We start from the raw sequence: 15,876 nt of genomic DNA on the forward strand, positions 1-15,876 counted from the left end.
CTAATTTTAATAAACTTATAGAAACAAATAAACTTTACATAAAATTACTTAAAAAGCATTAAAAAAAAAACTCAAAAGAGTTTGAAATTCAGTTTATGCTGTGGAATCAAAACTGATATTGAGAATTGTGAAACCATGATATTGTTATGATATTGATTTTGGTCATCCATATTCTTTGCTAGATAGCAGAAAAGGTTCCCACAGTTTTACATACAGTATGACTTTTTTAATAGTGTTCACCACAAGTAATAGACTACATTGTAACCAGAAATAATTATATAAATGGCTGCTATTTTGCATAAATGTATTTGTAATTGCCAAAAAGAAAGAAAGAAAGAAAGAAAGGGCAGAGATGTGGTTAGGAATGAAAAACCAGTAGGCCTATGTAGTTTCTTCATTCACTGTGACCTATACCTGCACTGGATGGACAATTTCACATGTATTTTGTGTATTCTCAAAATACAAAATACTGTATTTGTATTTAAATACATTGTTTTTTCACACAGTATTTTGTATTTGTATTTTAAGTACATTTCCATGTATTTATGCCCATCTCTGTATACAACATAGTTCAAAACATAATAATAATTAATAATTTCTGAACATTGACTCTCTCAGTCTTTATTCACCTTTTATTTATGTTTTCTCAATAGAATTAATAAAAGTATAGAATAGAATAGCATAGTTCTAATAGGGACACATTGTAACGCAGTGTTACAACATGCCTCACCTGCACAACTGGGATTTACACCCATACTGTCTTCTGCTAGTTAGCGAAGCATTGAATAACCATATCAACTGTATATTGGAGATTAAAATAGATTTCTGAATTCTCTGTATAATGTTGATATGGCAACTACTAAATACACAAAGATTCGTCATGCTACCATATGTGAAAATATTTAAAACGTGTGTTACAACTAACGCGGGGTTAGGTTGTGCCCCGCTCTCCCCTACCCTCGTGTATGAGGCTAATAAACTATCAAACCTCATTGTGCGACAAGTAAGATCTCAAATGCTCTTTTTAGAATAATGTTACTGTAATTGTCACATATCTAATTGGTTGAATGTGGGAAGGAAAACAGAACCAGAAATACCATTAACTTTCCCTAAGAATATTCGTGTTGGATACATTTTTCAAGACAAAAAATAAAATAAAAGGACAGTTTGTTACACATCAGAACAGCGCCATCTGTTGGTTTGTTTAATAAAATTCATGAGGCACAGGAGATAGATTTTCCTGAAGTAAAAGTTCAATAAACTGATAGATTTGAAATGATCGTATTAAAAAACAGAGCAGCATGAATCTTAAGACAAACGTGTCAATAACTAAATATAAAGTATAAAAAAGAACCATTTCATTAATATACGTTGCGATCAAAACTATACGTTCAAAGTTTCAAACATTTTTCACTAATAACCAAAGTAAAAATTACTTGGTAAAAAATTAGTAAGTAAAAAAACACTTAAAATGGATCTGATCAACTTAATAGCTTTTATGCCTTTATTATTTGATTTTCCATGTCTATGCAGCTGTCATAGTTAATGAAGCGCCATAAAGTCAATAAAGTGCTTTTATTAAAGTAAAAACAATTTTTTTTGTGTGTGTCAAACATACATCACAGTTTACAAATGCCTTCAGGATTTCTTCAACATGCTCAAACAGGATACTTTAAACTTGCATTTTGCAGCAATGACAATTAACCGAGAATCAAACCAACACTAACCCTGATCCGGTAAAGACCATTGAACATTTTGGCAATTAGTTAGATAAGACTTATACCCAAATACCAAAAGTTAAATTAGGTTTTAAATAAAGAGTGAAAAATATATTCTGTCGAGGAATAACGATGTGTGGATAATCGTTGCCAGAACATTTGATTTATTTTAGGCTGTTATTAATTCAGAATAAGAATATAATCAGGAAACTAAAAATCAATGTCTTGTTATTACAACACCCCTATTATAAATGAGAGATTGTGGCCTCAGATCGTTGTTTGCTACAGGAAGAATAAAGCAATATAAATGTAAAAAAAATTATGAGGTGACAGATATAGTTAAAATCAGTTCAAGCACACTGGTTCATACAAAAAGTAGTGAGAGAGATACTGCAAGCTGTAAGTCAATGTCCTTTGAGCCTCACAAGGCTTTAAAAACACTTACAGGAAGGAGTCAACAAAAGAATAAAGACATCAAAAAAAAAAAAAAAAAAATTGCAACAAAATAAATAGCACTGTCAGCTACAAGAGGAAGGAACAGCATGAGATCCCCTAAAGATTCCCAAACAGAGCAGGGCAGGTTCTTCCGCGTTTATCAATCATCACATTTCTCAGAACCTCAGTCAGCTAACAATGCTGTCCGACCGCACACATTTCCACGTCACCTTCCGAAAACAAAATCAGCTGGTTTTCTCGTCACACATTCCCCTAGTCCTTTAGTGTAGCATGAGGTTTGGTTGGTGCCAGAAAAAGTGACCCAGGACTGCCACATCCATGCTTTGCATTACAACATACTTTTGGCGATCCAAGCGGTTTTATTGTATCGTTTTACAAATTAGGCAGACTAAAAGCTTGAGGCGTATTGGCTTACATCGGACAGCCCCTTTCGGGAATATTCCGGTCTGTATGAGTGCCTCTTACTCCAGCGAGGCACAGTGGTGTGGATTTATTGCCTTTACAGTACAGATGCTTCAGTCAGAAGTGGTCTAATGACAAAAGCACACAGGGGGGGGGGAGGTTAAGAATGGTACTGTCCTACTGCTTTGTGTAAAACATTCATTTCTTTCACTTTCCTTGGCTGTGTCTAAAATGGTTTTAAAGGAACCAATGACTGGTGATCAGTTTAACCCTGAGATATAGTATTAATATAAACCTAAAGCTAATGTTAATGCAAAAAAACCTTCCTTTCTATCAAAACAAACACAAAATGTATCTAGTCATTACTGTCAAGATGTACAAACTCACATAGGTTCATGTTTGGACTGTCAAGGACATCACAACCTTTCTACCACATAATATTAAAAAAGCAGCACTGATTTTCTTATAAAATACATGCGTGATCACCTCTTTAAACGAGGGAAAGAAAGCGGAAAGCATGAAGACAAATTGCTTATTTTTTGGATAAGGAAGCAGAACCTTACAGATGTCGGCTCCGAACTGAATAACTAAGTGTAGTCGTTTGTCAGTGGCAACAGAGAGCTGCGTGAATCTGAAGAAAGGTATAAATAAAAAGGTTTTAATGGTTATGGCAATAACAGGAACTCCCTTTGTCTTTCCTTCCCTCATCTTACTCCGTCACTTTTCCATTAAGGAGAGTTGTAAAATCCTCTCTAATTCCTCTTCTTCTTCTTTCCTTCTCCTTTCTTCCTCCTCCTGTGCCCGGGCCGAAAGCTCCATGGCCAATCGCAGGTCAGTGTCGGGGCTGGAGGTGGAGACGGAGACGGAGCTGGAGGTTGTGGTGTCACTGAGGTCTACTAAAACTCCCTCAGACTCAGACCTGTGGTTATGTAACAGAACATAACAACACAAATTAAGAAAATGTACACAGGAATGAACAGAGCATTTAGAAAAATCACCCTACCTATACTTTTCTTCTGCTAACTAGACTACCGATCAAAAGGCTGGGGGTCAAAGAGATTCTTTACAGTTAAACAGCTATATTGTGAAATATTATTACAATTTAAAATAACTGTTTTCTACTTTAATATATTTTAAAATGCAATTTATTCCTGTGATGGCAAAGCTGAGTTTTCAGCATCATTACTCCAGTCTTCAGAGTCACATGATCATTTAGAAAGCATTCTAATATGATGATTTGGTGCTCAAGAAACATTACTTATTATCAATGTTGAAAACAGTTGTGCCGCTTAATGTTTTTGTGGAAAGTGTGACATGTTTCAGGATGTCAGAATTATTTTTTTTTAGATAGAAAATATTTGTAACATCATAAAAGTATTGATTTACGTATTTCTTAAAAAAAACCACCAACCTCAAAACTCTTGATCAGGGGTGCGTTTCCCGTACAACGACGTAACTCGCTGCTTGACTGGCATAGTACAAAGCATCGTTGAAGAAATCAACTAGGTAGTCACGACTCAAGACTGTTTCCTGAAACCGTATTGTAGAAAATTGGTCGTTCAACCACGTTGGTTTATGATGTCACGCAGGTGTTGGAGTTGAATTACTTTTAATCGAATTAATGCTAGATATTTTGCTATAAATTACAGACATGACACCTGAGGACTATTTCTCATATTTCTCAGTTATTTTGCTTTATTTCCAGATTCAATCATAGGCTCGTTCTTAAGTACTAGTGCGCATACGCACTCTTCAAAAACGGTGCTTTAAATCTCTTGACAAACTAAAAGACGTAGGCTAAATTACATTTGTATGTATTCTAAATAAAAGAATAATAGATTGTACTGAATGTTAGCTTGCTTATTTTGCTCAAGATAAGTATTTATTGAGTCCACATGTCATGCAAACAAGAAACTATGCTTCTAACCTCAGGTCGAGAGCTGTCGTTCCAGCCACACAACTTTGCAATGCTGTTTGCGAATGTTCGTTGGAACTATGGTTTCGAGAAACACGGACTCGCTGAACTATGCTGGTAACGACCATAGTTGACTAACGATGCTTTTGGGAAATGCACCCCAGAATGTGTAACTGTATTTGCCCCAGAACAAAAGACTGGGACATATAATGTAGAAATTACCCATCACTCAATCGGTTCATCATGGATTGTGTCGCCTGTCCATCAGAATCACTCAAAGTTTCCTACAAAAAAAGACCCACCAGACTGCATATTAGAGACAGACAACATCAAGAATTGCACAAAATACAGTCACAGGAAGCTTCCAGACCTGTGAATTAAGTGCACTGGACTCAAGCAGGCTCTGGTGAATGGCGTACTGGAGCAGCTCTTCATCATGGTGCACTGGGTTGTAATGGCGTGTGTTGGTGTGGCGGTAGCCTCCTCGGTGGTGATAGTGTGAAGGTGCCATGAACACAGACGGACACACCTCGAATTGAGCAGGTTCTGCAAGAGCAACTAAACAACATTTAGTGAAAAATACAACATGTTAGAACATTTCCCTGCTGGATCAATCCAGATAACTCATTCTTAATATAAGGTGAAGTGCTTGAGATGGTTTGTGATTGGTACAGTTAAGGGATAGTTCACCCCAAATTTTTTAATTCCATCATCATTTACTCACCCTCAAGTTCTTCCAAACCCGAATGAATTGCGTTCTTTTGTTGAACACAAAAGATGATAAGAATGTCAGTGACCAAACAGTTGATGTACCCCATTGACTTCCATAGTCATTTTTTCATAGTCAATGGGGCCCATCAACTGTTAGGTTAAACATATTCTTTAAAATATCTTCTTTTGTGTTCAGCAGAAGAAATAAATTCATATAGGTTTGGAACAACTTGAGGGTGAGTAAATGATGACAGAATGTTTGGTTGAACTATCCCTTTAAAAGTTATTCAAACAGACGAGGAATAAATCTATCTATTTCCAAACCTGAAGCCTGGTTGTCACACTTCTCTTCTGTAGGTGTGGGTGTAGAAGCTGATTGGTTGGTGTCCAGAGGCTCATCTGTACTGCACTTGTTGACGTTTCCAAATGTGATGCGGGCATTCAACACATGGAACAGTGGGATTTCTGTAGGAACACAACAGAAATAGAACCCATGATCTAGTTATATTGAAGCCATTCACACAAGCAATATACAGAATTGATATCTGTATTCTCTGTCTGACTACCAAAATTTAGGCAGAAATGTTTTACAAAGTTTTCTTTAAAGACAACACCTATGTTCAGGCTTGAACCGTTAAAGCAGTCTTGAAAAACAGTTAGATTAGTTAATACTAAACCATCTTCCATACATAATTTGCAAACGTTTAGTTGACTTTTTTTAAGTGTACTTGCAGTTTTGTTGCAGGTTAGGTAAGTTAATATTCAAGCTGAAGCATAACATTACAAATGCAAATTTTATGCTGGACAGGGTTTAATTTCAAAACTGAGGAGTAGGGCTTTGTTCCTCTTTTTCATTCTTCCACTCACCGATCTTCACAGGAAAGCCAGGGGGAAACCTGAGGTTGATGAAGTCCTTGAGTCGGGCAAAGTGAGTGCTGGTGCGAGCCATCAGGTCAATGATGGGAGTCACCTGCTCCACCAGAGACAGAGGATGCTCCTCGCTCATCCACAGGGTGCCTTTAAACCTGAGAAGGGGTTACAAAAGCTCAAACCATTGCTTCAATTCTTCAACACACACACACACACAAACTCAAAAGATTGAGGTCAGCAAGATTGTAATTTCACAATGTAACTTTTTCATCAAATAAATGCAGCCTTGGTGAGCATTACAGACTTTTTCTAAAATAAATTATACAGCAGAGTGTGCATATATAATTTATTTATTTTGTGTGTCAGCATACGTGCTAAATAAATAAATTTGCTTAAGAGTCAATAACTGGATCACAATTGCAGTGATTACCATGTTTCCAGCATGTTATATGTTTGGTAACAGTTCTTCTAACCCAGTTTGATGGAGTGTACAGAGTGCTGGACTCTTGCATTGTCATTACAAGATCTTGACCAAAAATAGATGCACCTGGATCGTTATTTCAGTGATTATTATGATTCTAGCATGTTTTATGTTTGGCAACAGTAGCTTTTCATTTCTTAAAGAGGTACATCGAATTTTGGTCAAGATCTTGTATTGACAATGCAAGAGTCCAGCACTCTGTAAAGACTCCTCCAGAACATCCCAAAGACTTTCAATGAAATTAAGGTCTGGATTGGTGCCAATTCATGTGTGAAAATGTCTTGTTTAAGAAATGAAAAGCTACACGCTCCATCAATTAGGGTCAGAAGAACTGTTGCCAAACATAAAATATGCTAGAATCATAATAATCACTGAAATAACAATCCAATCATTGACTCTTAAGCATTTGCCTATTTAACTCCAAACCGCAACCTTATATTTGGCTGGGCAGTGTATATGTATGTATATACATTTACATACACACACATTTTATTTATTTGAATTTTTTTTTTTTTTTGAGGTTGAGTGAATGTCCTGTCTTACTTCTGTGTTCTGATGGTGAGCTCAAAGGGTCGACCAATATCTCTACCCTGCAGGTCGAAGTTGGGGTTAAAGTACTCCTCTGGAGTAATAGCTGTGGGGTTTGTGGCAGTGGCAAACTCCATAGTCATGTCCTGTAATCATACATGGAAACATAAAATACAGAATCCTTCCAGCTTTGTAAAATACAGTGGTCGCAAAAAACACTGGGAGACACTTAAAGTCACCATGAAATCAAAACTGACAATATTGCAGTATTTATTATCAATGTTTTCAACCTGTCACTCACATGAGATCTTAGCAATAGCAAACCACAACCATCCAATCAATTTCCGATTGACAAAATCAAGTCTCGCTCTACATTTCGTCGTAACCATGTTGTTTACTCGGACATACATCACAAAAGGGAAGAAAAGACTATCGGACCTTCTGTTTCATGTTGACTTTAAGCCACATGGAAATATGAATGTCACTGAATTAGATAAAGCATCAAACCAAGATATATTTTTTAAAAGAAAGATGGCACAAGCACACATTAAGCATAACAATCCACAAAAGGAAGTTTGTTAGGTTTCACATTACAAATCAATAGATAGCCTACTATTCAAAATATACACAAAGTATTTGTAACATGTTCATAGTTAATGTGATGAACTAGAGAAGAAAGGATTCATAGACCCACTAAAAATCACCTTGAGACCTGTTGGTTAAAACTCATTTCTAAAAATGTCTTAGAATTAAGTTATTTCTGAGAAAATGACGCTTGGTTTGATATTTTGCATCCAATTTAATGACAGACATACATTTTTTTGTCCAAACAGTTAAGAAGAAAATAAATTCAAAATGTCTGTTTCGTGTGCTCGTCTTACCCCTTGAGCACCGATCTGTTGTTCTACGGTGCCGAGCAAAGATTCCAGAACATTCCTTTCACCTGTAGAGATCAAAAGCATCAGAAATTGATATTAATCAGTTAACATAACAGAGAACTGCAGGGAACAGCCTATTGACTCTTTACCACCGACAGGGTGCTGGATCCCAATGTGGAACAATTCCATGTGCTTTCATTGGCGGAAAAGCAATTACGGGCTTCAAACTGATCCCTACAACCTGAAACTGATAATGTCAGAGGCCAGGGGACTACATCACATTAGACTGCTCCTCAAATCTGTTTACAGCGGAAACACAAATGCGGTCATAGTCGCATGTTCAAATGACAGACATTTTGTTAATATGTTTGTCACTCCGCACAGCTGCTCCACTTAATTTTCTCTGTCTATCTATTCAATATGTGTAAATTGATTGTTAAAACTTCAGCCCATTCCATCAAAAGCAGCTTGTGATTGCATAAACACGCTGAATCAAAATACTTTACGTTACACTGGTTAAACAAAGACTGTGGTGTGCTAGATTGTTTGTGTGCTGGTTATGTACTGTAATAACATCAATTAAGTCACAGTTCATCCCTCAAGTAAGTGGAAACATAGGTCGGTTTTGAGAGAGATTAGCAGTTTCCCGGTCGAGCATCAACACCATTTTGGTGGAAAAGGGGTATGATATAAATAGTGTAAATCTTAAAGTGGGTTAATTACTTTTTATCCTGGCCTTCTCCTCGTCTGTGAGGTGCTCCGTCCTGGTGCGAATCACAACGTTCACATTGTTCACTGAAAAAACCTGCCAAAAGCAGCATCATCACCCACAGGACAAAGACTGCCTTATTCTTAAACTCACTACTCTAAAAAGAGAGTCTGATGTTTCTGAAGATTAACACTTTGGAGTATCTGTAATTCTAAAAGGAGTAAATTTTCTCCTTCCAATGATTCTTAATGGTATTATAGTTCAAAAACAGCTGGATGATGGCTCACCTTGGCTTCAAATCCATTTACTACTTCTGTTCTGTCTGACCTCCAACCCCAGATACCGGATTTAGACCTGAGCACAGAATGAATGTTTTAATAGCATCTCTGATTTAAACTTCAGCAACAAAAATGGTGTTAAGAGTTCGATTTCAATTAAGTCAGTTTGATTCAATGTTCAAAAATATTCAATCCATATATTTTCATATACACTATTGTTCAAAAGTTTGGGGTCGGTAAGATTTTTACTGAATGAAAGACACTAACAATGTTAAAAGAAAATTATATTTCAAATATGTTCTTCTGAACATCTGATTCATCAAATAATCTTGAAAAACATGAACCAGGGGTTCCACAAAAATATTAAGCAGCACGACTGTTTTCAACATTGATATTAATAAGAAATGTTTCCTGAGCACTAAATCAGCATATTAGATTGATTTCTGAAGGATCATGTGACACTAAAGACTTGAGTATTCAGCTTTGCCGTCACAGGAAAGTAGAAAACAGCTACATAAAAAATAGAGAGCAGTTATTTTACAATGTAATAATATTAAGTTTTTTACTGTTTTCAAATAAATGCAGCCTTGGTGAGCAGAAGAGACTTCTTTCAAAAACATTAAAAAGTCTAACTAACCCTAATCTTTTGAACAGTAAATAGTATATACGTGGCCATACCTCTCAAATGCAATGTCCCTTGTGTCCAGATATGTGTTAACAATAGGTGTTGTCAGCCTCTTGGCAACTTCCTGTTCAGCGGGCTGCATGGAGTCCAGAGTGACATCCTCGATCTCGCGGGAGAGATCAAAGCGCTCGGTGTCCACCACCTCGTCCTCGTGATTAACTTCCATCAGCTCAGTGCAGTTGTCTGTGAGAACACACGTTACTGATCAATCACAAATAAACATCAGGCATATTATTCATCCTCATGCAAAGTGCACTGGTGAACATACAAATGTGAACTTCGTGTAGGCTTCAGAAGAATTCACAGCACATTTGCTAGAGCCCCACCACCAAATGAATGTGTAAACTACAGATGGGTGAACTAGACTAGACAGTCAGAGAGAATAACTAACTCTCTTCTCTGAAGATATAGCTTCTTCTTCCTCTGATCCAGGTCATGTTGTCAAAGCCCAGCAGGGTGGTGTCCACTCTCAGACAGGCCCCACTCTTCCAGATTCTGCACACGTCGCTGGGACACACGCGGGATACCAGAGGAACTGGAGTGAGAAAGAAGCACAAGATGAGGATCATTCAACGTCCTAGAAAAAAAGTCATAAGGATTCATGAGAGGAGAAAAATAAAAAAATAAAAAAATAGAAAAGAGCACTTACTCCAGCTAGTAAACTCCCACTTCATCTCCATGTAGAAATCTGGAGACTGGGATAAAAAGAGGTTCATTACACTTCAGGCCCTTTCACATGACTTGCATCAGGGCTTTTTTAAATTTACTAAATTTAGGACTAAATTTAGGTAGGGAGGATTCTGGGTCTTAGCTCTAGTTTATGATAGACATTTTGTAAGATTTATATTCTCATTGCTGAACACATGCATAACACTCTTGGCAGAGGCGTTATTCAGCCTTTATGGTGGAGTTCTAATGTTGATTGACAAGCTTTAAGTACACATGACACACGTATAGAATGCTATCTTAGTATTGACTTAACGTATTATTTATTGCCTCGGAATGTTGTTTTAGAATATTTCAAGTGAAGGAATTCCGGTGAGGAAAACAAAGTCATGTCTATTCTCAGAACAAACCTTAAACAAACACAGCAGAACTATATAAAGGCTATTTATATGAGCATGTTTAAACTAAAGGATTTATACTTTCATTAATTTGACATGCTACTCCACATAGGACGAACATTGGAGAATTGTGGGGCGCTGTAGAGCTGTGCAGAGGTCAGGCACTCTCTGCCCAGCTTAGTATCATAATACGTTACTGCTGAAGCTATACGTTCAAATTTAATACATCCTGCTCACTTTATGACGAAAAATAGTCCAGAAAATCCCAAAAATATTTGTTGCAGATAATGCAGAATGCTAAACACATTTACAATTTATTATTGAGTCAGTTTCTATGTCCTTACAGACGAGCCGCGGCTGGCTTTAACACAAGCGTCATGTGTCACTGCCATATAAAAAGTGTTGCAAATAGCACCACAGAAGGGGAATTTTATGAGGTTGTTCGGTAGCAAGAAAGCATATGCAGTGCACAGTGAAAAGTGAAAGCAAAAGCTACAATATTTGAGCTTGCCTGTGCCAAATGAAAAAAGTCTGATTGCTGAAAGAATAAAACAATATGCCTTTGATGTTAACACACAGAAAGGGTTTTGTAATGGCCATGTAGCTAAATCAAAGGCAAAAGCATAATATCATTTACACACTACCATTCAAAAACTTGGGGTCAGAGTCAGTAAGATTTGTTTTAGGAAATTGCATTCAATTGATAAAACTTGACCGCTTATATTAAAGGGATGGTTCGGAGTAAAATCAACCTAGGGTCCTTTGCACCATGACCTCGAGCCAAAGATTTGTTTTAGGAAATTGCATTCAATTGATAAAACTTGACCGCTTATATTAAAGGGATGGCAGGGCTCCAGACTAACTTTTTTCACCTCCGTCCTGGAACCGTCCTGAAAAACTATTTGAACCGTCCTAAAGTGAATGTCAACCGTCCCAAAATAAACATGTTGTTTCTGTACTTTGTTATTATCATCTATAGTTGTTAGTCACATAACAAAAACACCATTAAAATGTTTATGATATATAGTATTATATTTATTTAGCTCCATTCAAAGTAATTATCTGTAAACAGGTAAAAAACTGATTTAATAAAAAATAACAGGAGTGTATGCTTTTTTGTATTCATGCAGAATTTTTTTTTTTTTTCTTTACATATACGAAACTTAAGATAAAAATACATACAGCTCAAAACGTTTTGGAGTTGGTTGGATTAAAAAATAACAAATAAATACTGGTGACAACATATCTCAAAAATATCATCATTCTTTATTCTTTCAAGCAGCAGACATATTTATTTGTATGAATTAAATATAATGAATTATTATTAAAGCTATTAACGAGCAGTGAATGCTTTTCTCTTTTTCTTTTGTTGCTTGATCAATACACAGACCGCATTAGGTTTATTACCCACTGTCACTTTAAGACATCGGATCATGTCCAGTGACGTGCGCTGATGCACATCCGATACACATCCGATACACTCAAAACTGTTTAAGACATAACCAACATAGTTTACGTGAATACTCTCCAAAACGGACATTTCGACATAATGTTGTGTGTATTTGTCCATTCAGACACGAAAGAGAGCTCAATTCAGTACTCACGCGCTGTATAGGTGTCTATGTGCATGGCGGCACGCTTCGGTCGGGTGTTTGCGCACAGAAAACCGTACCGAATAGAGCTCTTTTTGGGCATCGTCACTCTTATTCAGATCTATATGTCTGCTCTACTCATTCTCCCAGGCGTTTTTAACGTTTTATGAGACATGCAGCGCATGTCAACCCGTGTGCCGCTGGGTAGATCAGCACGTTACAGTACAAATGCAGTACAAAATCTACCACAAACGCAGGACATCAGTTCTGACTGGATCGCTTCCCAAATCGTCACTATCGAACATTTTTGTCTAGTTTTTATTCGTTGACGAAAATGTCAATAGATTTTCGTCATGGTTTTTGTCATTCAAAACTAGTTTTTATTTAGTTATCGTCTCATTTTCGTCTGTGAAAATAAGCCATGTGATAGATGTACCGCGAAACAAGTCTCCGGGTGAGTAGCCGGCCAGTGATAGTAACTATAGTAACAGCATGAGAAGACGCGCTCCGTTGTAGTCAGCGCTTGGTCGGTTAGTTTTGACATTTTCTAAGCAAGATTACCCTAATAGTAATAAATGAGAACACATACAAAAATGTCTTGCGTCCTGGAGAATATTTCTGTTCGTCCTAAACACATTTTCTGTCGTCCCCAGGACGATAGGACGCCGTTAGTCTCGAGCCCTGCATGATGGTTCGGAGTAAAATCAACCTAGGGTCCTTTGCACCATGACCGTTAACACTAAGTTGTTAACACTTCGGAAAAAAAATTTAAATTCGGCGTTACACTACATCCTTATGCATCGCTTTCTAATTCATTAAATTCACAAAAATAATAAACAGGATCAAATGACAGACGCACCTCTCGGATCTTGCACAGTAGCTCTGGAACGCCACCTAGCGCAGTGGAGGCTTTCACATAATCTCGCCGCTGGAGCACCAGCTGCACCATCTCAGGATCTCCTGTGCTAACCGCTTCCTGCAGCACTGTACAGAAAACAAGATATATGACCTATTTATGCTTACCCAAGGATATAGACTTGTAATGGAAAGGTAAACATACTAGTCTAGCACTACTATACACAGTGCACTATAAATCACATATGACAAAAATGACTAATGACCAGTAAGGAGGTGATTATTAGAGTATATCTAATGCTTGCTGCATCTCGGAAAAGCTGAAACAGAGGTGCTAAACACTTTCACTGGCTGGAAAAACCACTGATGACACAAGCCGAGGAAGTGGTGGTGGTAATAGTTCTAATGGCATTCTGGTGAGAGCCAATGCTGTTTTTCTTTGAAGACTGCTATGTCTTCAAACCCACCTGTCCAATGTTTGGCGTTTTCTTTGGAAACATCCGCGCCGTGTCTGAGCAGCACTCTCACGGACTCCAAGTGCCCAAGTGAGACGGCCAGGTGCAGAGGGGTCCGGCCCCGGGGATCCACCTCTTCAATGTAACTCTGAAAGGAGTGTAAACACAGACGGTTCATATCTTATGGAGGAAACTGAAAAAGGGCAAAAATCATAAGCATTGCTGCATGGCTTGTGGGTAGGGAGAATGCAACTGTAATTAACCAGAATATTAGACCCACTTCCTGTGAAACGATGTTGTGATGTCGGATTTATCTGTCATCTACAGCATGGGGTTTTTAATCTTTTAGATGCCACATACAGTGGGGAAAATAATTATTTGATCCCCTGCTGATTTTTAAGAAAGAAATGAAGGGTCTATAATTTTTATGGTAAGTTCATTTTAACGGATAGAGACAGAATATCAAACAAAAAATCTATAAAAAACACATTATATAAAGGTCTACAATCTGGTCCCTGATGTTTGACAGCTCTTTGGTCTTGCCTTGGTGGTGGAGGAGAGGTTGGAATTGAAGATACAGATTCTGTGGACTGGTCCTGATCCTGACATTAGGACATTAGGGGTACTTTCTTAAAGTGACACTGTGATAGGGCTAATCTGTGTTCCACATGGGCACATAACAGAATTCTTGCTGGTTGGTAGGGGACAAAATACTTATTTCACTCAATAAAATGCTAATCAATTTAATTACAACCTTTATATAATGTGTTTTTCTGGATTTTTTGGTTGATATTCTGTCTCTATCTGTTAAAATAAACCTACAATAAAAATGATAGACCCTTCATTTCTTTGTAAGTGGGCAAATGCACAAAATCAGCAGGGGATCAAATAATTATTTTCCCCACAAATATGATCATTCTCACGTGAGGGACCACCCAACCTAAAATTTAAAAGGCATCTATGTATTTAAATGTATAAAGACCCCATTTATACTGTGAAAAATGTATGTTTTAAATATGTGTAAAATATTATTTAGTTTTGTTTACGTTTTTTTCTACCAACTGCAGTACTGTTAAGAGTTATTATTTATTATTAAATGTTTAATCTTATTTTCACATTGAATTTCTCTAAAGTTTTCCACGGAACTCAATTTAAAAAGCACAACTATAGCATGGTGCAGTAAAATGAATCTCTACTGTTAAGATGAGCTCACCAGTGCAATGCAAAACAGCAGGGCTGTGGCTAACAAGTGGATTGCAAGCTGATGAAGCATTTTGCAGTAAGATCCAATAATGCACCAAGTCCAATTTCATTCGATTATTAAATACATGACAAGTATGTCATGACATCCACAGGAGGAAGAAATCTCTCAGCGGTCAAATCATTGATTCATTTGACCATTAGCTTCATAGAGTGTACAGACATCAGCAGCATTTACGGATATCTCACACATACCGTCTGTAGCTCTTTTTCCAGCTTCCTGTAATCATTCTCCCACACCAGGATATGCAGTGGAAACCTGAGGCTGAAATCCTCGACGCTGGCAGCGGTGGCGGATAACATTCTGGCTCGAACAAACTCTCCGTGTCTCAGCCTCCGAAATCAAGAGCCAGCCTTCGAGCTAGCTACTGTCATGAACCATCAAATCTCTTCATGCGTTTAATCCATTTATGATAAATAGACAGAGACTCTGGCTATTAAACAGATAAAGACGCCTAAGCAAAGGAGACGCCGAAAACGCAACCAACTTTTTTCAAAATAAACTTTTGAAAAACAAGGAAGTGGCAGGTTGAAACTATTTGGGTAGGGGTGTATCCAGTCATTTGAAAAACTGTTCCCCCAAACCTTTTTGCATTTAGTTGTATTTATAAATAATGTTCTCAACATAAAACGGTCTATAAGAGCCTAATTAGCTATATATACTCTCTCACAAAATCGTAAAGGATAAATTATTATTTTTTCTAAATAAAATTGACAAGCCCAACGCCAGACTAAACCATTCCATATGAAGGAGGGGTGGTCGTGTTATAAAATATGGCTAAATTCTGTTAAATCAGCGAGTGAATTTTGCGTAATCTTAGTTCGATTAACTAAGGTAAAACAAAATGTTTTCAAAAGAAACATCAGTAAATAATCGTAATAATTAATCTCACTGGCACTGCCTGAAATTCGGTCGCCTGTGAGGGTAAGCGCGACGCCGCCTCTGAGTTTTAAATGATCTTTAGCTCATCAGGAGCGGCTCGCGACTGGAACCGCTCCTGCGCATGCGCGGGAACGAA

At 37.3% G+C, this 15,876-nt stretch overlaps 1 protein-coding gene across 2 annotated transcripts; it reads right to left on the reverse strand.

Annotated features, from left to right (window-relative positions):
- Window positions 1–1,556: 1,556 nt before the first annotated feature.
- Window positions 1,557–15,778, reverse strand: ankrd13a (ankyrin repeat domain 13A). Of its 2 annotated transcripts, none has more exons than XM_084413038.1 (15): window positions 15,053–15,778; window positions 13,610–13,745; window positions 13,147–13,271; window positions 10,281–10,326; window positions 10,023–10,166; window positions 9,625–9,814; window positions 8,956–9,022; window positions 8,683–8,764; window positions 7,963–8,024; window positions 7,097–7,227; window positions 6,070–6,227; window positions 5,527–5,667; window positions 4,862–5,049; window positions 4,714–4,775; window positions 1,557–3,495 (listed from the first exon to the last, which is right to left on the reverse strand). In XM_084413038.1, exons 1-15 carry the CDS (start codon window positions 15,158–15,160, stop codon window positions 3,294–3,296), a joined length of 1,842 nt encoding a protein of 613 aa, XP_084269164.1. In that variant the 5' UTR covers window positions 15,161–15,778; the 3' UTR covers window positions 1,557–3,293. The 2 variants fall into 2 exon arrangements, with proteins under 2 accessions (XP_084269164.1, XP_084269165.1); XM_084413039.1 differs by having other exon boundaries at window positions 4,862–5,037; window positions 15,053–15,432.
- Window positions 15,779–15,876: the final 98 nt, after the last annotated feature.

This window comes from Rutilus rutilus, assembly GCF_951802725.1.
Source record: "Rutilus rutilus genome assembly, chromosome: 7".
Taxonomy (NCBI): Eukaryota; Metazoa; Chordata; class Actinopteri; order Cypriniformes; family Leuciscidae; genus Rutilus; species Rutilus rutilus.

Excerpts from the sequence above, each read along its gene's own strand:
- ankrd13a (XM_084413038.1), bottom strand. The coding sequence starts at position 15,160 with ATGTTATCCGCCACCGCTGCCAGCGTCGAGGATTTCAGCCTCAGGTTT. Across the intron at positions 8,765-8,955 it reads TAAATGGATTTGAAGCCAAG|GTTTTTTCAGTGAACAATGT; the intron begins GTGAGCCATCAT and ends TGCTTTTGGCAG. Across the intron at positions 8,025-8,682 it reads GGAGAAGGCCAGGATAAAAA|GTGAAAGGAATGTTCTGGAA; the intron begins GTAATTAACCCA and ends TGATCTCTACAG.